At 41.0% G+C, this 27,781-nt stretch overlaps 1 protein-coding gene and 1 long non-coding RNA gene across 4 annotated transcripts; one reads left to right on the forward strand and one right to left on the reverse strand.

Annotated features, from left to right (window-relative positions):
* The first annotated feature begins 50 nt into the window (after window positions 1-50).
* LOC110486099 lies at window positions 51-2,075 on the forward strand. Its single transcript, XR_002468032.2, has 2 exons — window positions 51-357; window positions 558-2,075. It is a non-coding gene; the product is annotated as an uncharacterized LOC110486099 (long non-coding RNA).
* Window positions 2,076-6,470: 4,395 nt separating this feature from the next.
* LOC110486100 (syntaxin-binding protein 2) lies at window positions 6,471-27,747 on the reverse strand. Of its 3 annotated transcripts, none has more exons than XM_021557449.2 (18): window positions 27,632-27,747; window positions 23,725-23,774; window positions 23,504-23,585; window positions 23,053-23,129; window positions 22,848-22,923; window positions 22,542-22,645; window positions 22,207-22,355; window positions 20,223-20,307; window positions 18,926-19,056; window positions 18,516-18,623; window positions 18,161-18,284; window positions 16,085-16,165; window positions 14,595-14,736; window positions 14,138-14,244; window positions 13,892-13,990; window positions 11,734-11,819; window positions 9,036-9,193; window positions 6,471-7,335 (listed from the first exon to the last, which is right to left on the reverse strand). In XM_021557449.2, exons 1-18 carry the CDS (start codon window positions 27,666-27,668, stop codon window positions 7,256-7,258), a joined length of 1,776 nt encoding a protein of 591 aa, XP_021413124.1. In that variant the 5' UTR covers window positions 27,669-27,747; the 3' UTR covers window positions 6,471-7,255. The 3 variants fall into 3 exon arrangements, with proteins under 3 accessions (XP_021413124.1, XP_021413123.1, XP_021413125.1); XM_021557448.2 differs by having other exon boundaries at window positions 9,036-9,196; window positions 27,632-27,746; XM_021557450.2 differs by lacking the exon at window positions 16,085-16,165 and having other exon boundaries at window positions 9,036-9,196.
* Between the last annotated feature and the right edge of the window lie 34 nt (window positions 27,748-27,781).

The following is a 27,781-nucleotide window of genomic DNA, read 5'->3' on the forward strand; positions in this document are numbered from 1 at the left end:
AAAGAAAACAGCATATGTTAGCACTCCAGCCCAGCAGGTGGCGACAGTGGAAAATCTGATATGCTCGTGCATGGACAAAACTAAAGGTGAAATGTTATCAAAACGTCGACAAACACGAACGCCCTAGCCAGCCGCGTAGGCTACTTGGATTATTTATAATGGCTAAAATACAGTTATTGACAATGTTTCTCAACCAGCGCTTAACAGCAGCTGCTAATGAGATATTTGGGGCTGTTGAGAAAACGATAGCAGAGTACCTGGAAGAAGTGTATCGTTCAAAAGAGGAGAACGGCCTCTACAGAGGCAGCTTGATTGATATCGTTCTCAAACCACCAGAGATAAAATTACATAGGACAGGTTTGTCATTAGCTATTACATTTTTTCCCGCTGACATCAATATTATGCGACATTGGCCATCTTTTTTATTTTATTACATTTGAGCACGATACATGTCATGTCTTGCTGAAAGACATTTTGTATTATGTTGCATACATAGGAATGTAATTATGGTCTCATGTCAGCTTTTACTTTTTTGTTGAATCCTTTCTCCTCTCCAGACTTTCAGCAGCTCTCTCTCACTGTCTTCGAAGAGGAGGTTTCCCCTGAGCAGCAACACTGAGCAGGAGTGGAGCCCCAGTCTGGGGCAAGAAGACCCAGAGCCCACACAGATTAAAGAGGAACAACAAACAGGACCCGTCAGGAGGAAGAGTTTCATAATGACACCTTCATAATTAGCTCTGACTGTGTGAAAAGTGACTATGATCAGGAAGAGGACTTATGTCAGCCCTCACATCTTTACCAAACCCAAAGTGAGGAATATGGACAGGGAGCCTCTCTACCTACCACCTCATTGGAACAGATCAAAGCTGAAACCGATGGAGAGGGCTACAGAGTATTAGAGCTAACGAGTGACTCTCAGCCCCTCTCTGCAGTAAATCCAGACTGTTATCCAATCCCAAGTGAGTTGTCAAAGAAGAGGAAACAGAACCTTGGATTAGGTTTAAGCCACTCAAATCAAAGAAAGCACAGAAAATAACAAGCCAAATCTCCGGTATCTGGAAAAAAGGAAGGAAATCCAGTCTCATCCCATTTTAGCCCACACTGTCAAAACCTGTTGGTGTGGTGTGTGTGGAAAAAATGTTACTCTGAGTTTTTTAATAAAACATACACGAGAACACACACGAATATAAACCTAGATTGCCTTTGTGGTGTCTGTGGAAAACAAAAAATTCTTATAGACGATCTCCAAACTCACATGAAAAATATTTTTTGTCACTTATGTGGTCAATGTTTCAACTGGACTAGTAATCTGAAAAGACATATGATGATTCACACAAGGGAAAGATCCCATTGTTGCAGTGACTGTGGCAAAGGCTTCAGGTCGGGTGATTTGTCTGACAAAGCATAGGAGTATTCACACGGGACAAACCGTTTCCTTACCCCGGTTTGCCATCGTCTTTTTAACAGACGAGATAACCTGAAAGTGCATATGAGAGTTCACACAGGGGAGAGACCCTAAATGTGTTCTGAATGCTATAAATGTTTTGCCACGTTAGCTTCACTGAATAAGCACCAGACAATGCACAATGAGGAATGACTGTATGTGTGCACTGATTGCGGTACGCGCTTCAAAGCGCTTGAATCCCAAAGAAGGCACACAAAGAGTGTTCACAAGAAGGAGAATACAACATGACAATGCCTTGTATGGGTTATGGTATCAGACAGAAGTTTGAGGCACATTCTAACCAACATTGGACAGGAGAACAGCCCTTCAGGACAAATGCATTGCATTATGGAATCAGCACAGTAGTATCCATTAGTTAGTTTACCAACTGCAAATAGCAGACAGAGGTTATTTATGTGCATAAAGGGACGCATTCTGTATCTTGTTGACAGCCAAGCTAATTTTAAAAAAAATATATATATATAAATCCACAGTCGGACGCATTTAATTGGCTGGGATGCTGGATCCGGCCTAACCCAAATCCAGGCCTACGTAAACCCAACCACAGAAGTGATCTGTTTAGATTAGATCTAATATTGACCTGTTATGATGGGAATTAAAATTATCTTCTCAACATTCTGAATAAAGTTTGCATTTTTGGCCTCAATTTCTGCTAGTGATTCAATTGTGTACTATTCTGCTTTTCTCCATTCCCATTGGTGATTGAGAGACTTCCATGGCACGTTTGGTCTTTGACTGTGATGCTGCAGACTGAACCAAAGCTATTATCTGCAAGGTTCTGAACATTTCACATGACTGAATACACACTAGGACATTCTTCAAAAACGACTCGACATGAATTAAAAATTCAATGAGAAGCAACAGAATTTCAACCAATCATGTATTTTTTATTGGATAGCTATTAACAAGAGTTACACTGACTTACAACTTGCTTTTCAAAACAAGAACTTTCACATAATGCTGCATTCTCACCTGCAGCTCATCATAAAATGCATAACATGGCTGAAAAATATGACTATATATCAAGACATTCGAGATTCTGATATGGTGGTGTTGTTCCAGACAGTCTTTTTTTTCAATGGGGATACACATCTTGGAAGATTAAAACACATAGGAGCACTTCACCAGGCTTAGTGAGATCTGATCATCTGCAACATGATTGAAATAAACACAACCTGGAACAGACCCATTTTCCACCCTAACTTCACCTCCCTGAGCATGACAAAGTCAGGAATTGCTTGGCTCGTTTCGCTTTCACTCAAAGACAAACAGAAACAACAATAACAGACAATGATAAATAAAAAACAATGAAGAAAGACTGTATTTATATCAACCCTTGCAATTTGTCATCTCTGTACTGCAGCTCAACCTATCTCATCTCCAGATATTCCACATTTGATCGCCAACTATCTTTTCCTGCCTCCCTCCTTCCTGTTTTTTCTTCCATTCCCCTTCCTTGATCCTCTTTGACCCTTCCCTTCTCTAGATCTCCTCTCCCCTTCTCCCCCACTAGTCCCAGACCCTTCTGGAGCTGTGCAATGCCCACTCTCTGGATCCATGTTGAAGGATAGGGGTCTTCCTGGGGTTAAGCTCAGAGTGACCATCAGAGCCTCTCCTGGAGGTCCCAAATCGAGGAACATTTCTGGTAAGGAGCATGGCATTTGTTGTCGACCTTGCGTCCCTGAGTGAAAGAAACGGAAAACGAATTGTAATGTGAATTCTATTGCATTCTTAGTCTTATATAACTGCATTCTGTAACTGCCTTTATGAGTTCCCAAATGAGTAATCAACACAGTGTTGTAGGTTGACGTTTTACTTGTTGACCACAATAGTGACGTACTGTATGACCACACTCTTCAAACAAGTAGACTGTAACCAACATCATGCATAGGCTTACCAGTTGTGGAGTGAAGCACATGAGCAACCTCAATGTTACCTTCAGAGAGAAGATATCACAGTTAATGTCATTAAAAAACAACACAGACAACAATAAAACTATTCTTTCAGAGTTCAGATGTTGAGTATAGCAAGCATAGAATAAACTGATTTAATCATGCTTTCAAAATACAAGCGTCTGATGGTGGGAATGTATAAGAAGCCAAGTTAATAAATCAACATGCATCCATAATCAATAGACAACGGTTTATCAAAATGAGAATGAAAATATATAATGAAAATGAAATATAAGAAAACATGAAAACATTCATATATTTACTTGATCTTCCCTGTTGCGTAGTGACTTGCCTGTCTAACCCACATATGAATACCTCTGAATTTGTTTTCCTAAATGTGCATGTGATGTTATCCCACAATAGCAATAAACATTTCAAGTGAATTTATTTACTTGAGCTGGGGGATCCTGTATGGTCTTATTCAGAGCTAGGGCTAAAGGAGGCTGATCTCGGTGTGTCTCTCTGGGAGTCTGCTGGTTCAGGAAAGGGGCGCCCTCAGAGCATCTGCAGCTGTTGTGTTTTCAGACATTTTCAATCTCTATCTAGCCCAGGCTGTTATCCCCAATTGCTTCAAGACGTCCACTATCCTCCCAGTGCCCAAGAAAGGGAAAGTAACTGAACTGAATGACTGCATCACCTCCTCTCTCCCCGACACACTCGACCCTCTCCAATTCGCCTATCCCCCGACAGATCCATGGACGACGCCTTCACCATTGCACTGCACACTGCCCTCACCCACCTGGACAAGAGGAATGCATACCATCGTGTCTTAGCTCGTCTTAGCTCACAGCATCCGGAACTGAACTCCCAAAGCAACTGGGTCTTGGACTTCTTGACGGCCGACCCCAGGTGGTGAAGTTTAACAAGATTACCTCCTCCACACTCATCCTCAACACAGGGGCCCCACAAGGGTGCATCCTCAGTCCCCTCCTGTACTGCCTGTATACCCACGACTGCGTGGCCTCCCACAGTTCCAACTCCATCATCAAGTTCACTGATGGCACAACAGTAGTAGGACTGATTACCAACAACGACGAGGCGGCCTACAGGGAGGAGGTTGCCAGGTAAACAACCTCTCCCTCAATGTCAGCAAAACAAAGGAGCTGATTGTGGAATTCAGGAACGCCCCCATCCTTATCAACAGGACTGCCATGGAGACGGTCAAAAACTTCAAGTTCCTCAGCGTACACATCTCCAAGGAGCTGAAATGGTCAAACCATACCATGTTCAAGAAGGCACGACAGCGATTCTTTAACCTCAGAAGGCTAAAGAAATGTAGCCTGTCCCCGAGGGCCCTCATAGTGTTCTACAGGAGCACCATCGAGAGCATACTATCGGCCTGCATCACAGCCTGGTACGGCAATTCCACTGCAGCTGACCGCAAGGCACTACAGAGGGTGGTATGCTCAGCCGAATGCACATTGGGTGCACACTGCCTGCCCTCCATGACACCTACAACACCAGGTGTCGCAGGAAGGCCACAAAGATCATCAGGTTCCTCAGCCAAGCCACGGCCTGTTCTCCCCGCTTCCATCACTCAGACGTGGGCAGTACAGGATTATCATGGTTAAAACGAACAGACTGGCCAATACGTTCTACCCCCAGACCATCAGGCTGCTAAATAGCCACCTACCTGCTCCCCTTGTCCCCCTCGTACCTCTTAGAAGTAGGGGCTAAAATGTGCACCCCTTTGGGAAGAAAAACACTGGGCTAGGGGTTGATTTGGAAGTCAGAATAGGGCCTACCTGGGGTGTGACAGCTTGACCGGGTCCAGCCTTCGTCTTCACCCCATCCTGATGACCAGCAGTATCCCCGGCAACAAGGGATGGGTCCCTTGCTGGTCGTCAAGCCGATGCCCCTGGGTGTTGGCCAACAGGTTAAAGAACAGGTCAGCATCTTGTGCTATCAGAAAGAGAGAGATGGAGAAGTGAGAGAGGGGGGGTTGGAGGGGGAAGAAGAGAGAGAGAAAGAGATGGAGGGAGAGAGAGAAATTGAGTGGGACTGAGGGAGAGAAAAAAGGGAGGAGAGAGAAAGAAAGAGGGGAGAGAAAGAAGACAGAACAATCAATACCAACTTTTCCAAGATGAATAGAAAGAACTACTGGCAGCTATTTGTCTGTATATCTGCATTTTCAGTACAGTGCCATCCTTAACAGCATCATAAAAACCCAGAAAAATACATTTTTCAGGAATACATTATCTTCAACCTAGCTTCATTTTCCCCTGAAAATCTGATGTGAGGATCCTGCAAGGGTATTTCTTTAACACCTGCTACGTTAGGTTAGTACAGTACTGACCTGAGGGTATAGTAGTGGTGTGTTTGGGGGTAGAGGGAGTGGTCCCGGTAGGGTTCAAGACAGTGCTGCTCTTCCATACGACCACGTTGGGCGTGACTCATCATGGTGAGGAACTTGTCCTGCTCAGCTGGTGCTCCCTGTTGGACAATAACAAAGAGTTGGTCCTGGGAACTGAACCCCCAATCCTGGTATTGCATGCTCTACCAGCTGAGCTACAGTGGACCATAGCAAATGCCAGATGTAAGGGCCTGTTATATCCCCTTTATCTAATTATAAATGCTATAAATGACTTGAGAAGCATGTGGTGTTTATGAAGACCTCATGAATGCTCAAAGCCTTTACACATTAAAACAAGTGGGACAAATATTTGCTATTCAGACTGAGACATAATGCAGTATTAAGAGGTGAGGTTAAGCATGCATAAGCAATTAAGATCAGTGCCATAAGGTCTCTAATTCTAAACAGGCTTATGGTCAATGTCAATTACATTAAACAAATACCTTCAGCATCGATTGTGAAAGCCATAGAAATGGAAATTAGAATCCATGTATGCAATAAATATAGGGACAGTTTCCTGGACACATAATATGCCTAGTCCTGGGCTAAAAATAATCTCAACCAAGTGTTTTTCCAGGCTTAATCTGCACCCAGACTAGTACTGTTTTTTTCTCCTAGCTTCAAAACCAGGGATTCTATAGGCATTCTCATGGCAGCTAGAACATATGACATTTCAATAAGACACAATGTACAAAACAAGTAAAATGTATGCATATTGTTTATTCATAATTGACTAAAAGACAAAGGCCCAAACATGAAAGTGCATGATTTCAGAGGCACACTACAGTAGTAAAGACATTTAGACATATGAAAACAAATGTAACTTGGGAGAGGCACAAGTATTTAATGGTCCCAACACAAAAGTTGCATCTCAATAGTCTAGAGGCCACTGCTCCTTATGTCCTTTAGTTCATCTGCACTAACAGGACAAAAGGAGAAGAAGCCACTTTAGACTTGAGATGCAACCCATATTTGTAACTCGAAGACAGAGACAGATTAAAATGATCCTCATAATATAAGGACTGTTTTTAATTTAATATTCAGAGCAAAAAATGTCCATCACAGCATTACGTATTAATGTATGTACATAATTTATTTTTACTTCAACCGTAATTAAAGAAATTCAATAAAAAATTGAGAATCAAAAGATACTATCCTTTAATGACTACATCTTAAACCGGCACTTTGTTTTACAGTTAGACGAGTACACAAGTGTCTCATAATGAGCAGACCAGGGTTCAAATAGTATTTGTTCTCTTTCAAATACTTTAACTGTGCTTAATTGAACTTGTCTAACCCAAAAGAACCACTGGAACAGTCCTAAAAGTGCAAACTGCAAATCCCACTGATCTGGCACTCCCAGCAGGCTTAATCGAAACACTCAACATATTTGAAAGAAAACAAGCACAATTTGAATCCAGGTTTGTGTTCAGATCCATTCTCTCTGCAGACTCAGAACAGCTCCCTTCCAGGCCGAGGACATATCTAGCTTTCAGGAGTTGGATCCAGGTCCAGCTTCTTCAGATCATTTAGGAAGCTGGTGGGTGTGACAATGTGAGACGAACCTATAGAGAGAAGGGGAACAGACAACACAGAAACTATAGTAGTACTTTTCTGAAACCCAAAAGATGCTTACATTCGTTGAAGATTCACGACGAAAATGTATGGAGAGAGACAGACTTAGCGGTGCATTTACCAGACATAAAAAAACATGCATGCTGGGGAATATACAGTGCCTTCAGAAAGTATTGACTTTTCCCACATTTTGTTGGGTTACAGCCTGAATTTAGACATGTTTTGTTACTAGCCTACACACAATATCCCATGTCAAAGTGGAATTGTTTAAAAATAAATATTTTAAATTTGTAAATTTTTTTAACTGAAATGTCTTGAGTAAATAAGTATTCAACCCTTTTGCTATTGAAAGCCTAAATAGGTTCAGGAATAAAAAATGTGCTTAACAAGTCACATAATAAGTTGCATGGACTCACTGTGTGCAATAATAGTGTTCATCATGATTTTTGAAGGACTACCTCATCTCTCTACCCCACACAGATAATTGTAAGGTACCACAGTTGAGCAGGGAATTTCAAACACAGATTCAACCACAACAACCAGAGGTGCCTCACAAAGAAAGGCACCTATTGGGAGATGGGTAAAAAAAATAAAAAAAATAAAAGCAGACATCCCTTTGAGTGTGGTGAAGTTATTAAATTACACTTTGGATGGCGTATCAGTACACCCGGTCACTACAAAGATACAGGCGTCATTCCTAACTCAGTTGCCGAAGAGGAAGGAAACCGCTCAGGAATTTCACCATGAGGCCAATGGTGACATTAAAACAGTTAGAGTTTAATGGCTGTGATAGGATAAAATTGAGGATGGATCAACAACATTGTGTACTGATTAAAAATAAACGCAACATGCAACAATTTCAAAGATTTTACAGAGATACAGTTCATATAAGGAAATCAGTCAATTGAAATAAATAAATTAGGCTCTAATCTATGGATTTCACATGAATGGTTTGGGCACAGCCATGGGTGGGCCTGGGAAGGCATAGACACACCCACTTGGGATTTTTTTTTGTGTCCGACCTGGTTCAGTCTGCTTCAACTTGACAGCAGGACAATAACCTAAAACACAAGGCCAAATCTACACTGGAGTTGCTTACCAAGAAGACAATGAATGTTCCCGAGTGGCCGAGTTACAGTTTTGACTTAAATCTACAGCAAGACCTGAAAAATGGTTGTCTAGCCATGATCAACAAACAATTTGACAGAGCTTGAAGAATTTTGAAAATAATAAACATACAAAATGCACAATCCAGGTGTGGAAAGCTCTTAGAGACTTACCCAGAGGTGTAAGGTGCTTCTACAAAGTATTGACTCAGGGGTGTGAATACTTAAGTAAATTAGATATATTTCTATACATTTCATTTTCAATACATTGGCAAAAATGTCTGAAAACATGTTTCCACCTTCTCATTATGGGGTATTGTGTAGAAGAAGAAAAAACAGCCTGAATTGAAAATGGATTACATGTAACACAACAAAATGTGGAATAAGTCAAGGAGTATGAATACTTTCTGAAGGCACTGTAGGATCTTTTAGCGCCACCAGCAGGGGAATCCAAACGAGGGTACATGGTGTGTCATCATTGTAAATAAAATAAAACAATTAAACTGCCTTGCCTGGTTAAAGAAAATGTTAAATAAAATAAAGTGTACACTATTAAGGTTCAGTCCAACTATTGTGTTCCTTACCAATCAGGACCTCCCATTTTCCGTCGGTGGCTCGAGTGACCTCGTAGGCGGAGCGCATCTCAGAGTGGGACACACCTCCGATCATGAAGATGATGAGCCGAGGGCCAGAACGATACTCCGTTGGAGACTTGTTCTTGTGCCATTGTCCAAACCGAGCACTGCTGCAGTATGATATAAATGTAAAACATATAGATACCTAATTATGTACAGATTATCTGCGGCAGCAAAATAAAATAACACATGTAGACTACCATTCAAAAGTTGAGTCACGTCGGCATTTTTGTCCATCAAAATTTATCAGAAATACAGAGTAGACATTGTTAATGTTGCAAATGACTATTGTAGCTGGAAACGGCAGATTTTTTTTAATGGAATATCTACAAAGGTGTACAGAGGCCCATTATCAGCAACCATCACTCCTGTGTTCCAATGACACGTTGTGTTAGCTAATCCATGTGTATCATTTAAAAAAGACAAATTGATCATTAGAAAACCCTTTTGCAATTACAGTTGAAGTCAGAAGTTTACATACATTTATTTGGCTAAGGTGTTTCACAATTCCTGACATTTAATCCTCGTAAAAATCCTGTTTTAGGTCAATTAGGATCACCACTTTATTTTACGAATGTGAAATGTCAGAATAACAGTAGAGAGAACTATTTATTTGTGCTTTTATTTATTTCATCACATTCCCAGTGGGTCAGAAGTTTACATACACTCAATTAGTATTTGGTTGCATTGCCTTTAAATTGTTTAACTTGGGTCAAACATTTCGGGTAGCCTTCCACAAGATTCCCACAATAAGTTGGGTGAATTTTGGCCCATTCCTTCTGACAGAGCTTGTGTAACTGAGTCAGGTTTGTAGTCCTCCTTGCTCGCACACGCTTTTTCAGTTCTGCCATTACATGTTCTATAGGATTGAGGTCAGGGCTTTGTGATGGCCACTCCAATACCTTGACTTTGTTGTCCTTAAGCCATTTTGCCACAACTTTGGAAGTATGCTTGGGGTCATTGTCCATTTGGAACCAAGCTTTTAACTTCCTGACTGATGTCTTGAGATGTTGCTTCAATATATCCACATCATTTTCCGTCCTCATGATTTCATCTATTTTGTGAAGTGCACCAGTCCCTCCTGCAGCAAAGCACCCCCACAACATGATGCTGCCACCCCCGTGCTTCACTATAGGGATGGTGTTCTTCGGCTTGCAAGCCTCCCGCTTTTTCCTCCAAACATAACAATGTTCACTATGGCCAAACACTTCTATTTTTGTTTCATCAGACCAGAGGACATTTCTCTAAAAAGTACAATCTTTGTCCCCATGAGCAGATGCAAACCGTAGTCTGGCTTTTTTTAAATGGCGGTTTTGGAGCAGTGGCTTCTTCCTTGCTGAGCGGCCTTTCAGGTTATACTTTTTTACCCGTTTCCTCCAACATCTTCACAAGCTCCTCTGCTGCTGTTCTGGGATCGATTTGCACTTTTCACACCAAAGTACGTTCATCTCTAGGAGACAGAACGTGTCTCCTTCCTGAGCGGTATGACAGCTGCGTGGTCCCATGGTGTTTATACTTGCATAATATTGTTAGTACAGATGAGCGTGGTACCTTCAGGCATTTGGAAATTGCGCCCAAGGATGAACCAGAATTGTGGAGGTCTACAAAGTTTTTTCATGAGGTCTTGGCTGATTTCTTTTGATTTTCCCATGATGTCAAGCAAAGAGGCACTGAGTTTGAAGGTAGGCCTTGAAATACATCCACAGATACACCTCCAATTGACTCAAATGATGTCAATTAGCCTATCAGAAGCTTCTAAAACCATGACATCATTTTCTGAAATTTTCCAAGCTGTTTAAAGGGCACAGTCAACTTAGTGTATGTAAACTTCTGACCCACTGAAATTGTGATACAGTGAATTATAAGTGAAATAGTCTGTAAACAATTGTTGGAACAATTACTTGTGTCATGCACAAAAGTAGATGTCCTAACCGACTTGCTAAAATTATAGTTTGTTAACAAGACATTTGTGGAGTGGTGGAAAACCGAGTTAATGGCTCCAACCTAAGTGTAGGTAAATTTCCGACTTCAACTGTATGTTAGCCCAGCTGAAAACTAGTCTAATCAAAACAACAGTTGAGTATCTGGAGCGTCAGCATTTGTTGTAGAAACATCAAGGATGATCAATGAAAACAGGATGAACCTGAGCTCAATTTCAAGTCTCATAGCAAAGGGTCTGAATAGTTATGCAAATAAGGAGTCGGTTTTTAGAGATGTTTGCTAATTTATAAATAAAAAAACATGTTTTTGTCCTTTTGGGGTATTGTGTGTGTAGATTGATAAAAAAAATTGATTAATACATTTTAGAATTAAGGCTATAACATTACAAACATGGAAAAAGTCAAGGGGTCTGAATACTTTCAAAATGCACTGAACAACATGAACAAGCGATGTCAACAAACTAAAAATAAAATAACTCCTGGTATGGGGCAGGGGAGATTATTCACAGGCTGTCTAATGGCAGCTTGGATCAACTAACTGTTCACCTCTCCAGCTCACATAACTACAGCAAAGCTCTATTTTCAAGATGACAAGTGAGGATAAAGTGTTAATGTATGTGACCCTTCTGTCTCTGTCCCTGGCTCAGCCCCACCCCTTCCATGTTGTGTGCCCCCCCCCCCCCCATGGTGTATACACACACACACACCTGACAGTCGTCTGCATGGTGTTAATGGGGGCAGGGTCAGAGATGAACGGCCACTGCTTCCTGTCCAGCTTGTCTGTTATGGCATTCTGGGAAAATAGACAGACAGGGTTGGTCAGACTTGGGCTGTGACAGTCATGGCCTTTGGATAACCTTTCAAATAGCAAAACATATAATAAAATACTTTCAATAATCTCCTTCTGACTGCATGTGCTGCCATAGAAATAGAACGAATAGAACAGGCGTCCCTATTCAAGTCAATGATGGCATAATGGGTGGACTGGCGGCCATTGCCAATGTACCCATAGAAGCAAAGCAGGAAGTGTACCCATCAATTGTTGATTCAACTCAGCTGACCTTACAAAAAACACATTCCATTGCATAAGCCACATCAGTTAAACATTTTTGAATGAACATTCTTTATTATCATGGAAATATTGCCTCACAATAGTACCAGTCAGTTCTCATGTAATAAGGAATTTGACCACGCCCACAAATTGGGGAAAACCAAACTTCTTTCCTGTTATTCCCCATTGTACAGGATTTGTTTTGTTATACAGAAACAACAAAACATGCAGAAAAGCTGCTGTGTTGCTCAATGTACATGTAGCCAAGTCAAAAAGTAGGTGTGTGGAAAACATTTAATCACAAGACATTTAACTTGTTTAGTACAGTCCGTTTGTAACTCCACTCACTACTTGTATAGTCTGTTTGTTTGTGTTGTTGGTCTTCGCTAGCTTAATGTTCCAGTCGGTAGCTAGTACTCTCACTCAAGTCGCTGCTGGCTAGCTAGCACCGTCAAGACAGAAAAGGGGATGTGGGAAGCCTTGCGTTTATTTCTAAGTAGTGAGAATGCAAGAGAGTAGGCAATGTTGAAACGTAATCTTTAGACATTTAGTACTTTTCTTCAATGTATTTTTGTAATTGACTAAAACAAGGAAATTGCGAAAAATGTTTTTGCTGTGAGCCACTGGGGTAACCACAGGTTGTCTTCCACACAGACGGGCAGGGTCGCGACGTTCTAATACCGACTGGGTCTATATCAGGAAGTCATTGCGAGTGTACCCATGAGTTTACTAGTCAAATTGCCAAGGTTATAGGTTCCAAGCCACTTCTATTCATTTTATTTCTGTGTGCTGCTGCATTGTGGGGGGTGTTTTGTTGCTTGTTTCAGTAAGGAGCAACAAAGTTTAATCACTTTGTTTAGAATCCACCAAAACGGACTCAACTGCACTACTGCCCGGCCATCCTGTTTTCAGTCAGCTGTTCACAGATCCACCTGTATCAAAATACCCGATCCGGATCCAGAACTGTAAATAATGTCACGGGTCTTATCTTATATTATTGTCACGGTAGAAGTCATTTGTCCAGAAGGACCCATACAGGTCCGAATGGTCCCGAATGGTGTGAATGAGACTTCTCAGAAATTGTATAATTGATGTTGCTTTCCACAAGAGCGGCGCCTGGAGCTTGTTGTTGGCCAAGCATAAGTCATCAAAGCTGCAATTGGCTACAGTCAGAGCCTCCGTGTCTGGCAAAAGTTGGGAGATATCTAATCAATGGAATTAAAATAACGGAATTCATTGTTAAAGGAGAACGAAAGGCTACACCGACCAAGAGGTAGGCTTGCTACGTAATAATCTGAATGGAGTTATTTGTAACTGAGTAAGACGAGAAAGTACATGCAGCCTCAATTAGACTAGCTTCATGTTTGATGCAGTCAAGACAGGTACTATGTATATTGAACTATATCATATTGAATGATAAATAACCTAACTATGGCTGCCATTAATCTACTATAGTACAAGTCTTTCTTGGAGTCTCTCCTTCACTCACAGTTCAGACACACAAGCACGGCCCCTGCTAGAGAGCCACCTCTCTTCCTCACACTTTATCAGCTCTTGTTAATGAAGTATCTTAAAAATGTACTTTTCTGCTGCTTCCCTCATTCGGATCCGACCGAGTCTGGATCCGACCAGGTCTATATGGAACGGGTCTACTTGTCCCGGGTCCGTTCGGAAAGTGTCTCTATATTGAAAAAATATATATACACATATCGGGTCCGGGTGGGAAATCCCCAGGCCCATTTCAGAACAGGTCCAACATTTTGGACCAGTGAAGTCCTCTACCACACTGTCTGTCTATCCTTCCTCTTCCATACCTCCATCACATCTTTGATGGTGGGTGTCCATCGGGAGAGCTGGTACGTGCTCTCCTTGTGCTCTTTCTTCTCAGGCAGTGTTTTCCCAGCATTGGGAGCCTGAAACATTTCACATAATTCAAATATAAACAAGAGAAAAAAGGCTTCACTGTAAAGAGATGCAATTGTTCAATGTGTGAGAGAGAGCAACAGAGACAGACAGTTGGACAGAGCGAGAGAGGGACAGACAGACAGAGCCCTACTGACCCCTGCGATGATGGGGCAGCCCAGGTGCTGTAGGTTGGTGATGATGTTGCTGTTTGCCTGCACGTTGGCGTGCTGGATTAACTTGGTCAGGTTCTCCTCTCCAATGCCTGTGTGTGAGGAGGCCACCGTTATACAGAGTAGAGCTGGAGAATGTAATGACGACTCATCACCAAGTTAGCCTAATCAAAACTGCTTCTTTAGCTAGCCTGTTGTCATTCCACGAGGATCAATAGTAACCACAGAGACCACCATTATATACAGAGAGGAGCCAAATGCTCAACTTAAAGATCCCCATCTGCTCCTCTTTAATTTCAATAGCAGCCATGTGGAGAGTAGTAGCTGTGTCATATCATATTAGAAACACTCATATTGCTGTACCTGCTGTGTGTATCTTGACAATGCACTGACAGAAAGCAGACATTGGGATCATGCAGCCAGTGCCATTCTGTTGACCTACCCTTCTTCTTGTGGAAGATATAGAGGAGTATGATGCGGATCTTGTCGTAGGGGTCGATGTCGGTGTTGAGGAGTACAGGGACGATGCTCTTCATGGCATCCTTCAGGGGTTCCCCATCTACATCAGTCCCCATGGCCAGGTCCTGGGAAACATATGGGGGAAAACAATCAACAAAGAATGATGCCTTTAAGTTCTCCCAAGCTACATCACTGCATTAACACTTCAGATCATAATCCCACAACCAGACCCAGATTACATCACTCCTGGACATGTTAGGAATGTTTCAAATGATCGACCACTAAACCGACTATATTAGAGATTATCAAAAACAAACCTGTGCGGAGCTATTAGAACTATTAAGACCAAAGCAATGCTTGCATCCCAAATGGCACGCTATTAGTAATGCACTAAATAAAGACTAGGGTGCCATTTGGGATGTAGTAATTGTGTTGAGGGAGAAAGTAGGAGCTGTTCTGGGAACTAGGAAGGGAAAGAGGTTATAGAGATGTTTGATGCCTTATGGTGTAAGATTTCTGGAAGACATGGATGGATGGATGTTGTAATAACAGCCTGGCAACATGAATGGTTTTTAAAAGACTTGACATAATGGCATAACAGCTTCCTGTGCATTACTGTAGGTTCAGAGGGGGACAGTTGATCAAGGTGTGCGACACGTCTCGTCTCAAGCCCTTTACACAACATTAGTGAAGTGGATGCCCACTAGGCCGCCAGAAAGCGTCAGACAATGTCTGAGTCTCAAATGGCACCCTATGCCCTATATAGTGCACTACTTTTGACCAGGACACACAGGGCTCTGGTCAAAAGTAAGCACTGGTCAAAAGTAGTGCACTAGAGAATAGCGTGCCATTTGGGAAGCAGCAGCCTATGAAGCTTTTATGAGACTCAGAGAGGTAAAAATAGAGATGGGAACGTGGGGAGGTCAGCACCCCAGTGGAGGCTAGATGGGGTGAGTATTATTATATGATACGATAGTACTAAATATATTACACAACATCATGGTGACCTGGTCATTCATGGTTTAACCACCTAAGGCTAACAACCAGGGATTTGATTATTCAAGACATTCTTTAAAAAAATATATTATATAGAAAACGGATGAAGATATCAGTTTGGGAAAATAAACATTTCAGTGTAGAACGGATGTCAGGAAAGATGGGAAAATTACAGAACACAAACATAATTAAAATGCTATAGGTCACTCTTGAAAAAGAGATGATTCATCTCAAGGGTCTTGCTGGTTAAAAGGTTGAATAAAAATAGCCTTTTTTACACTTCCGAGAATCAAAAACATGCTCCTGGGAGTACCTGCCAGGTCATTTGCATATGGTTTCATAAGAGAGGGAGGGAGCTTGACAGCACCCTATTCCCTATATAGTGTACTACTTTGATCAGATCCCTGTGGGTCTTGGTCAAACGTAGTGCACTATATAGAGAATAGGGTGCCATTTGGGACTTGTGGCAACACTGACCTGTTCCACCTCACACAGCTTGTCCACCGAGGCTTTGAATTTCTTCATGCAGGCCTCAGCCAGGTGCAGGTGAGTGGAGTACTGCAATCAAACATTACTTATTAACTAATAAAAAGTTGATGTCATCACTCCACACTATAATAATACTCCACTTTGTTGTTACAGCCTGAAATTCAAATGGATAAATTGTAGTTTCTCACCCATCTACACACACACACACACACACACACACTACCCCATAATGACACAATCAAAACATGTTTTTAGACATATTTAAATTGTGTGTGGGGGGTGAAATACAGTATCTCATTTACACAAGTATTCACACCCCTGAGTCAATACTTTGTAGAAGTACCTTTGATTATACAGCTGTGGGTCTTTCTTGGTAAGTCTCTAAGAGCTTTCCAAATCTGGATTGTGCAACATTTCCCAATTATTAATTTCAAAATTCTTCCAAGATCTGTCAAATTGGTTGCTGATCATTGCTAGACAACCATTTTCAGGTCTTGACAGATTTAAGTCTAAACTAACTCGGCAACTCAGGAACATTCACTGTCTTCTTGGTAAGCAACACCAGTGTAGATTTGGTTTTGTGTTTTAGGTTATTCTCCAGCTGAAAGGTAAATTAACCTCCCAGTGTCTGGTGGAGAGCAGACCAAACTAGCTTTTCCTCTAGGATTTTGCCTGTTCTTAGCTCCATTCCATTTATTTTTTAATCCTGAAAAATTACCCAGTCCTTAAAGATTACTCTGTACAGGCTTCCTTCATTTCACTCTGTCAATTAGGTTAGTATTGTGGAGTAACTACAATGTTGTTGATCCATCCCTAATTTTCTTATATAAACAGCAAATAAATTCTGTAACATGGTGAAATCCCTGAGTGGTTTCCTTCCTCTCCGGCAACTGAGTTAGGAAGGACTCCTGTATGTGTGTAGTGGCTGGGTGGATTGATACACCATACAAAGTGTAATTAATAACCACCATGCTCAAAGGGATATTCAGTGTCTGTATTATTTTGTTTTTTTACCCATCTACCAATAGGTGGCCCTTCTTTGCGAGGCATTTGAAAACATCCCTGGTCTTTGTGGTTGAATCTGTGTTTGAAATTTACTGCCCAACTGAGGGACCTTACAGATAATTTTGTTTGGTACAAAGATGAGGTAGTCATTCAAAAATCATAAACACTATTATTGCACACAGAGTGAATCCATGCAACTTGTGTAACTTAAGCAAATGTTTACTCCTGAACATATTTAGGCTTGCCATAACCAAGGGGTTGAATACTCAACACAATTTTACATTGTGGAGTATTGTGTGTAGGCCAGTGACAACATTTTAATTTAATCAATTTCAAATTCAGGCTGTAACAAAACAAAATGTGGAAAAAGTTAATGAGTGTGAATACTTTCTGAAGGCACAGTAGAATGAAGAAATGCTACTGGGCATGCATTATAAAAGTGGCCTGCTACACCGGATGCGCAATGTTTGCAGAGGGTAATACGCTCCTATTCATTTAAATCACACACCCCTTGAGTGTAAAATTCACAGGTTTTTTTATGTGCAGCTCACGCCCGAGAACAATGACTTGCCCTTTTGGGTGAGGATCATAGGCGACATTCAGAACAAGACTGATGGTAAATAAGAATTAATGAATTGACTGACTGATGTAAGAGATATTTATATCTTTAGAGTTTAGTCGGGAGATAGTAACGCGTTAAATAACTTTCTGTGGTGCCCCAGATTAATACTTAATTGTTATATGATTAATTTAATCACGTAATAATTGAACGTGGTATGTAATCATGTTAGAAAATAACAGCCAAACACATTAATGACACAACAGTAGCTTGCACTAAGCTTTCAGCGGAGCAGGTAAAGAACATACTGTTTGCTAGTAAAGACATTGGGAACATGGCCCATGTCTTTGACAAAACACCCAGGTGCTTTTCTATATGCTATTAAATGGGAATAGAACACGTGTTGACATTTAGACTGACAGTATGTGATCACTGGAGAGACATGAAAGCCAGTCTCAACCAATCAACTGATTTTAGATGGAAAGACGAGGAATACCCACCAAGCTGAGTTCCTTCTGGTACTGTGGCATCTTCTTCAACATCTGAGACAGGTCTTTGATATTGGCCTTATCAGTGGACATCCTCTTGCTCTCACAGAACACACGCAGCAGCTCCGTCACTTTCCTGGAACACGAACAATGAGCATCAACATCTGACAAAGACTATACCAGGGTTGGGTTCAATTCAGTGTTCAATTAAGAAAGCGTATTCATGATATACATTTCTATAATTCACTTCCTGAATAGAACACGAAACTTACCTCAACCAACTCTGGATCATATCACCTCTTATTGGTCGAGGTTAGATTAGTTAAAAACACTAGTTGTATGCAATCTTGATGATTGTGTGTCTTACTTGGTGACGTCAGCTATGTGCATGTGTCTCAGCTGGATCCACAGCTCATCGTCTTCGTCCAGAAGAACCTCCTTCTCCTTAGAGTCCCCGATCCCAGTCGTCTGATATCTACAACACACAGGGATTGTATTATACAGGGATACCATATGAGAGATACATATCATAATTAGAAGGTAAATATACATTTGTACTATGTATAGCTACATTAACAATAATAATGTCGGAGAAAGGTTATACTCCTAACCTGTAAAATGACTAACTGAAATGTAAAACTAACCCTTAAACAATTCTGAAATTAAGAATTGTTTTGCAGGTCAGGAGTGTCTGTATAGCATTTTCCGTATGTTCATCATAGGCCCTGGTCAAAAGTAGTGCACTATATTGGGAATAGGTTGCCAAACTAAGCCTACTTGTAGATGTCCTGTTTGATGTCCAGAAGGTCATAGACCATGGCCTGGAAAGTCAGCTCGTGCAGAATGGGAGAGATGGGGTCAAAGCCACGATCCACAATTAATAGCTGTGACCTGGCCTTGTCAGGACCCTGAAAACGCATCAGACATTTCATGTCAGGGCAAGAAATGATACCTAGAAATGTAACTTATAGCCTCCCGGGTGGCGCAGTGGTCTAGGGCACTGCATCACAGCGCTAGCTGGGCCACCAGAGACTTTGGGTTCGCGCCTTGTCTCATCGCGCACCAGTGACTCCTGTGATGGGCCGGGCGCAGTGCGCGCTAACCAAGGTTGCCAGGTGCACTGTGTTTCCTCCGACACATTGGTGCGGGCTGGCTTCCGGGTTGGATGCACGCTGTGTTAAGAAGCAGTGGTTGGGTTGTGTTTCGGAGGACGCATGTCTTTCGACCTTCGTCTCTCCCGAGCTCCGTACGGGAGTTGTAGCGATGAGACAAGATAGTAATTACTAAAAAAAACAATCGGATACCACGAAATTGGGGAGAAAAGGGGGTAAAATAAAATTAAAATAAAAACATGAATTACCAGTTAACCACTTCAATGCTTTGGCAGAAAGGACATTATTTTAGGTCAAATCTATTGCCTCTAGCTCCACAATAGAATGTCAGGAATGCTTTTGGGTAACAGGTTTAACCAACAAGTCACTCAGTTAGTGCCACTATCAGACTTTACCACATTCAGAATAGTTCCCCCCCTTAAAGTACAACCCCAATAACAACAAAATATATATTCCTTGTGTATTCTAATACCCATTTCACACTGTACTGCACTGGCCTGCTTTATGCACCCACCACAGTGGATATTTTGTTGTGAAAAAAAACACATCCAAGCCAGCATAGTACAGTTCTGCACGATAGTGTGAAAATTGTATTACTGTGCTGGTACTGAGGCAGAGAGACCATGGAGAAGATAAGAGCAGAAATGATATCAAATGAATACATGCCTTCAGAAGTCCAACACAAGCTTAAGGAAATGCCAGCTAGGAAAGACAGAAAAGGAGAGAAAATGCAGCCGAGCAGAGAGTGTGAAAGATAACAGGAAATCAAGTCAGAAAGTAGAAGTAGCTATGAGAAACTCACAGATGTAAGACTTCCAAAATGTTTCAATAATCATATATTAATCCTAGTATCATAAAGACAAAGTGAATGGTCATTTTGAACCAAGCAGACATGGTACTATTAGTACTGTAAAGAAGTGTTGTGTATTGCATGAGGTGGTGAGGCATTGGTGTCTCCTCACCTCTCCCATGCTGGGGTTGTCTGCTTTATGGGCGTTCAGACGCTGATACACCTCCTCAGCCAGTCTAGCATTCTCCTCAGAACCGCTATGATAGAGGGAGGGAGAGAAAGAGAGGGTAACTTGCAACTGAACTAGCAGAGACACTCAAGTACAGTGGCTTGTGAAAGTATTCATTCCCCTTGGCATTTTTCCTATTTTGTTGCCTTACAACCTGGAATTAAAATAGATTTTTGGGGGGGGTTGTATCATTTGATTTACACAACACGCCTACGACTTTGAAGATGCAAAATACTAATTGTTAAACAAACAAGAAATAAGACAAAAAAAAAAAAAAAAAAAATTGAGCGTGCCTAACTATTCATCCCCCCAAAGTCAATACTTGGTAGAGCCACCTTTTGCAGCAATTACAGCTGCAAGTATCTTGGGGTATGTCTCTATAAGCTTGGCACATCTAGCCACTGGGATTTTTGCCCATTCTTCAAGGCAAAACTGCTCCAGCTACTTCAAGTTGGATGAGTTCCGCTGGTGTACAGCAATCTTTAAGTTATACCACAGATTCTCAATTGGATTGAGGTCTGGGCTTTGACTAGGCCATTCCAAGACATTTAAATGTTTCCCCTTAAACCACTTGAGTGTTGCTTAACAGTATGTTTAGGGTCATTTTCCTGCTGGAAGGTGAACCTCCATCCCAGTCTCAAATCTCTGGAAGACTGAAACAGGTTTCCCTCAAGAATGTCCCTGTATTTTGCACCATCCATCATTCCTTCAATTCCTACCCGTTTCCCAGTCCCTGCCGATGAAAAACATCCCCACAGCATGATGCTGCTGCCACCACCACCATGTTTCACTATTCTCTGGGTGATTTTACGTGTTGGGTTTGCGCCAGACATTGCATTTTCCTAAATTTTAGTCTCATCTGACCAGAGTACCTTCTTCCATATGTTTAGGGAGTCTCCCACCTGCCTTTTGGCAAACACCAAACATGTTTGCTTATTTTTTCATTAAGCAATGGCTTTTTTTCTGCCACTCTTCCGTAAAGCCCAGCTCTGTGGAGTGTACGGCTTAAAGTGATCCTATGGACAGATACTCCAATCTCCGCTGTGGAGCTTTGCATCTCCTTCAGGGCTAGCTTTGGTCTCTTTGTTGCCTCTCTGATTAATGCCCTCCTTGCCTGGTCCGTGAGTTTTGGTGGGCGGCCCCCTCTTGGCACGTTTGTTATGGTGCCATATTCTATACATTTATACATCCGTGGGATGTTCAAAGTTTCAGATATTTTTCAAAGTTTCAGATATTTTTTTATAACCCAACCCTGATCTGTACTTCTCCACAACGTTGTCCCTGACCTGTTTGGAGAGCTCCTTGGTCTTCATGGTGCCGCTTGCTTGGTGGTGCCCCTTGCAGATTCTGGGGCCTTTCAGAACAGTTGTATATATACACTGAGATCATGTGACACTTAAAGTCCACCTGCATGCAATCTAACTAATTGTGTGACTACTGAAGGTAATTGGTTGTACCAGATCTTATTTAGGGTCTTCATAGCAAAGGGGGTGAATACATATGCATGCACCACTTTTCTGTTTTTTATTTGTTTGAATTTTATTCTTTTTTTGATTTCACCAATTTTGGCTATTTTGTGTATGTCCATTACATGAAATTCAAATAAAAATCAATTTAAATTACAGGGTGTAATGCAACAAAATAGGAAAAACGCCAAGAGGGATGAATACTTTGGCAAGGCACTGTACCCAAGAGAAAAAGACATACAAAAAGACCATTGAAGACAGGCTCGCTATGCAAGACCTGTGTGATGAGCTTTGAAAAAGTGACAATTCGCGATCCAGTTGGGGTATTGCTATCTTTTTCCACTATTGGAGGACCAAAAGTATCTCAGATGAGCACCCAATTGCCACTGAAACCTCTGGTTGCACTTGCATGCCTGTATTTATCCGACATGTCTAAGTTAAGGTATGGTGTGTATAGGTACCTGCGGTAGCGGATGGCAGGGTACTCCTTCAGGGTGTCACAGAGGGTGGCGATCTGCTCTGCCAGAGTCTCCATCATTCTGTCTTTATTCCCATCTCCAACTGGACTGTAGAACAAGTGCAGGGAGCTGGGATCGTCAAGGGAAAATACCTAGAATAGTGAAGGGAGAGGAAGGGCATGAGGGAGTGAGACCGAGAGCTTACTTACTGGGCATTTTCACAGGATACTCCTTAGAGCGATCAAACTACCATAAAATGTGTATTTTTCGATGGGAGGCGGCAAGATGCGACCAGAGTTGAGTGAAGTTCAAAGAAGGTGCTGTAGGTAGTTACCCACCTGGGATTCGTACGGCAGGAAAGCCACGTTGATCTCCTTCAGAGTCTTGATGACTCTGGCAACTCTGGACCTCCCAATGTCAGCAAACAGAGCATCTGGGCAATCTGCAGGATAGGTGATTGGCACAAAACCAACTGTTACTTAGAATTATTTTAAAACATTCATGCTTTTAGTAAATTTACAAGGTCCATCTCATTAAGATTTAGAATCTCCTTTCGAGACATGACCAGAATGACAAAACACTACATTTTTTGTATCAGACGAGGGAAGAGTAGTTTTCTAACACTTCAAAACAAATGGTCTTACTGTCTGTAAAGAAGATGTGCGCCGCTTTGTAGGTGAAAGCAATCTCTTTGAAGTCATTGATAAGAGCATGAACTGACTGAGAACATCCGCACACACACACAGGTGAGAGAGAAAAAGAGGAAGAGCATGAGATGGCTTTACAGCAATACAGAATCTGGCAGTTGATGACAGTGAAAGTAGGAATGACAGGGGAAACACTTCTCACCTTCTTTGAAGGAGAGATCAGATAAATGGCCTCCAGGCTGGAGATGGGTTCCCTGCACTTGTTGATGTCCTCCACAACTGTGGGAGGAAAAGGAAGATAAGTTAGTCACTGTACATCCTAACTGAAGAACACCTCCACAGACACTCACTTCCTCACACTATGACCCATACCGGGCGTTCAAATAGTTTATTTCAAATACCGTTTAATTGAGCCTGTCTCGAGTGCCAGATGGGAGGGGTTGGGTTTATACTTTTGGGGCCATTTATTCCATTGCACCAGACAAGCGCAGTCAAGCACAGCTTAAGTATTTGAAAGAAAACAAACACTGTTTGAACCCAGGTCTACTCTGACCCTAGTTTAGAACGAAGCCTGGGGTGTCCCTTGATATAATAAATAGTTGTTGACAAATACAAGTAGCCTAGCCCACTGGCCATCCGATCCTAACACTTACTAGTCACCCCCTCTGCCATGATATCTGACATCTTGCAGCAGGAGGACAGGATTCGCATGCTGATGTGGTCCACAATGAGCACCTGGACAAACAGAGATGGCCATTATCAATTAATATTCAATTGATCATTAGGCTATCATGAAAGACAATTTAACATAGTAAGACATTATGTATTTTGACCTGGATCTTTTCAGAGCAACGCTAAATACTTTTTACAATACCTTCCATTCTCCATCCTTCTTCACACTTTTGATAACTCCATTCAGGATTTCTTAAGAGATGAGGAAAGACGGACAGAGGAAGTATGAAATATTACAGTACCAAAACTGAAATGTGTCCCAACAACTCAGTTGCATTTTAGAGTTAGAATGCGTAGTGGTGTTTATTTTACCTGGGGGCAGTCAATTAAGAACAAATTCTTATTTACAATGACAGCCTGGCAAGAGGCAAAAAAAAAATAAGGAAACAGACAACAGTAGTCTAGGGTCTCTTAAAGTTGACCCAATTGATCCATGTTTTTTCAGATGGCATTTGTTAGCCAGTGTCAAACAGTAACTAATTGGGTAGTAAAAGGCAAAGGAACATGAACTTACACAGGTAGTAGGTCCACATTGTCTTCCTTCACATACAGTTGATCACAAGGCAACCCACAATCAAGTTAGTGTACAAATATGTGGGTGTGTGGGTTGATGATAAGCTGAGCTTCAACTGTGCATGTAGAGAACTTGATAAGGAAGCTCAAGCTGAAAATAGGATTTTATTACCGGCATAAGGCCCGTTTTTCTTTTGAGGCCAGGAAGGAGCTGGTACGATGTACATTACTGTCGGTTTTTGATTTTAGTGATGTTAAATATATGCAGGCCTCAGCCACTACCCTGAGAGCACTTGATTCAGTGTATCATGCAGCCCTCGGGTTCATTACAAATCAGAAACGTCTAACACATCATTGTGCGCTGTTGGCTGGTCGTCATTGACCTTGCGTAGGCTTAAACACTGGTATACACTGATTTATAAGGCCATATTGGGTAAAATGCCATTTTACCTCTGTTCTTTTCTAGTCAGGTCAGTAAATAAATATCAATTACAGTCCCATTCTGATTTGCTTCTAACAGTACCAAAAATTAGGACAGGTCATGGTAGAAATAGTTTGTTACTTAGCACCGTGGTCCTGGAATTCTCTCCTGAACATTTTAAAATGTGATGATCTAGTTTTGTTGGTGGAGTTTAAACACTTGTTCGATGTATATATCATAGAAGAGTAATTGTTTTTAGGCCAGCCGTTTTTAGTCAAGATGTTTGTGTTTTTAATGTAATATGTAATTGTTGTACTGTATGTGTGTTTATAGTTTTGTTTAATGTAGTGTTTAAGGTGTTTTGTCTGAAAAGTTGTTCCCCCTGCTGCTATTGGACCATGTCTCTTGGAAAAGAGATAATCTCAATGAGAAAAAACCTGTATAAAAAAGGTAAAATAAAATTTTACAATTTTTTAAAAATCAACTAGCTACTTGACCTAGTGTTCCAATCACAGCTTCCTTAATAAAGTCAGCAAAATCCAAGGGAACGTTGTAAAAATATGACCCAGGATGACAGCCTCACGCCCAAAACGTCCCACCCTCCTGACCAACACATTCAATGCTTCCTTCAATACTCCCCACTGAGTAAACAGTTTGACCACATCATTAAAAAAAATAAAAACACATCTCGAGCACTGATCCACAACTGGAAAAGACGTTTAAAGGAACCCGAGGGTAGGTCTTCAGACGCGCCCACAACATCAGTCAAATGGTGGTGGGGTCTGATCTTCCACCAGTGCCACGTAGTATCTTTCTAGACAATGTGCCGAACAGTAACTATAGATGTGGCAGATGTACCCAGTGTAACTTTACAAACAAATGCACAATGTTCAATTATCCTACTGTGAAGGCCATTAAGATAAGGGCATCATCACGTTTGAAAAAATGTGATATACCTGATCAAGTGTATGTGTGGTCTATGCAATGTAGGAACAACAAAACGAGCTTTGAAAACAAGGAAAGCAGAACACAGGAGTAATATCAGCACCCTTGACCAGAGAAAGCCTTTGGCTGCGCATATCATGGTGACTCGTCACAACATTAGCTCTTTGAGACACATTGTCATCGAACATGTTGAGACTTCTAGGATGGTGGGCAGATACTGATAATCTATTATTGAGAAGAGAATTGTATTGGAGTCATCGTTTGTGTACCATGTCTCCTAGAAATCTGAACCAGGAGTTTGATAACAGACCATTTCTTACATGAATGCCATTTTGATTTGTCTTGCCTTCCAGGTCATCTACTTGGTAATTTTGTAAATATATATTATTTTCTGGAACTACTACATGGACCCATCTCATTGTTATTAAATTATTAGAGATAAATTGTTTTGCATCCACCATGCATCATGTCCGCAATGGTCATGTGAGGTGAAATATGTATATTTTGGGATTTTCTTTATTTATTTTTAACAACAATCAATACAGAAAGTACATGAGGGAACACAAGTATATATAGATTATATACAATGGACAATCGAGCTCAGGGGTACAATATCACATTACAATTACACAAGGACCTTAAGGGACATACATACCCTTACAATTCTAACAGCTTTTTTGTTAGTAGAGTATTTAACTGTCTTAAAATACAGTTACATTTATTTTTGTAGGGTAAGAAAATGTTTTTTTTTGTTTGTAAATTTACAATTGTGTATATGAAATTTGGCCAAAAGAATAATGAAATGAATTACATAAAAATGTTTCAGCTTATTTCTATCGTAGGTAAAGATTCCAAGCAGTACATCTATCCACAATAGTGTAAAATCTTCATAAATATGTTAAATTATAAATCTACTGATGTCTTGCCACAGTTACATGAATACAATGCCAAAAAGGATGCAACACTGTTTCTGGGTGGTCATTACAAAAGGAGCAATTTGAGTTGATGTTTTCCTTAAACTTCTTCATATAGTGGTTGGCAGGATAATATTTATGAATCATTTTAAAGGAAACTTCCTTAATTTTGTTAACAAGTAGGTGTGTGGCAACATCCAAACTTTTTCCAACAGTTATTATCAATAAATCCATTCCAATAAGGCATGACATAAGGTACAACATCCTGCTGAAACAAGGTTCGTATCACCAAAAGAGAAACAAATCTTTCCTACTGATGAGTCATAAGGGTCAATAGAAGGTAGGCTCTGAGGGTCAGGTCTTGACACGTTCCTGAATAACAGAGCAACACCTGAGGGAATGGCATCTAAAACAATTGCAAAATCTTTAGGTGTTAACAGGGACCTTGTAAAGTGATAAGAATTCCTTGTAACTAAGTAAGAAACCCTCTGCATGTACAAGTTGGCTCACCAATAGGATATTATTTCGGAACCAATATTCTAAAAACAAAGAAGTATTTTTATACCATATATCCAGATTATTCCATATATAATATCTGTGTGGAGAAAAATAATGTTTATAAATTAAGGACCATGACAAGAACCTGCCGATGAAAAGCAGTTTCACTGGAACTTTGTCAATATTATAATTGCAAAACATGAGGTTAAGGCCACCAAAAGTAGAGAAGACATGATGAGGAATATGTATATTTTGGGATGTGAGCACTTAGTTTGTTCGACATGACGAGGATCCGTTTCGAATCGAAACGTTGTCAATAAAGCGGTGAATTGGGAGCTTTAACCGTGTGCGGGACTTCTTGTTCTTCAGTATTCTTCCTTAGCCCAGCACCTGTTTTAAAGGATGTGCGTATGACCACAAACTTTTCTTGAGTCAGCAAAACACTCAAGTTTTAGAGCCTACTTGAAATACTACTACTAGTGATAAGGCATACCCTTCCCAGTCACATTTTACATTTCAATTTTAAATAGCCTAATGACCGCTAACTATCAACCATGGCCAGGCATTACTAGGAAGCAACTTGCTTGAGTGACGAAGGCTATGTATCGCTAACTAAACCAGGCAGTTTGTTTGGATGTTTTCTGTTCTTAATTTTCGTGACAACAAGCTAAAAGCTTGATGGTATAAAACATTCAATATTTCTACCGCCGAAAAATAGAGATTTGATAGTTATAAAATGAACACATTTCTTGACTTACTCTCTCCGACTACCGCCTTCAGTCCACTTGGAGCCATCTTGACACTTCCGTGTTGTCGATATTTTTTCCTGCAACTTTTTAACTGGCTGACATAATCATCACAACACCTACGTCGTGTCCGCTTCGTTTATCAAAGCAAGAAACGTGTCC

Source organism: Oncorhynchus mykiss, chromosome 13, assembly GCF_013265735.2.
Source record: "Oncorhynchus mykiss isolate Arlee chromosome 13, USDA_OmykA_1.1, whole genome shotgun sequence".
Taxonomy (NCBI): domain Eukaryota; kingdom Metazoa; phylum Chordata; class Actinopteri; order Salmoniformes; family Salmonidae; genus Oncorhynchus; species Oncorhynchus mykiss.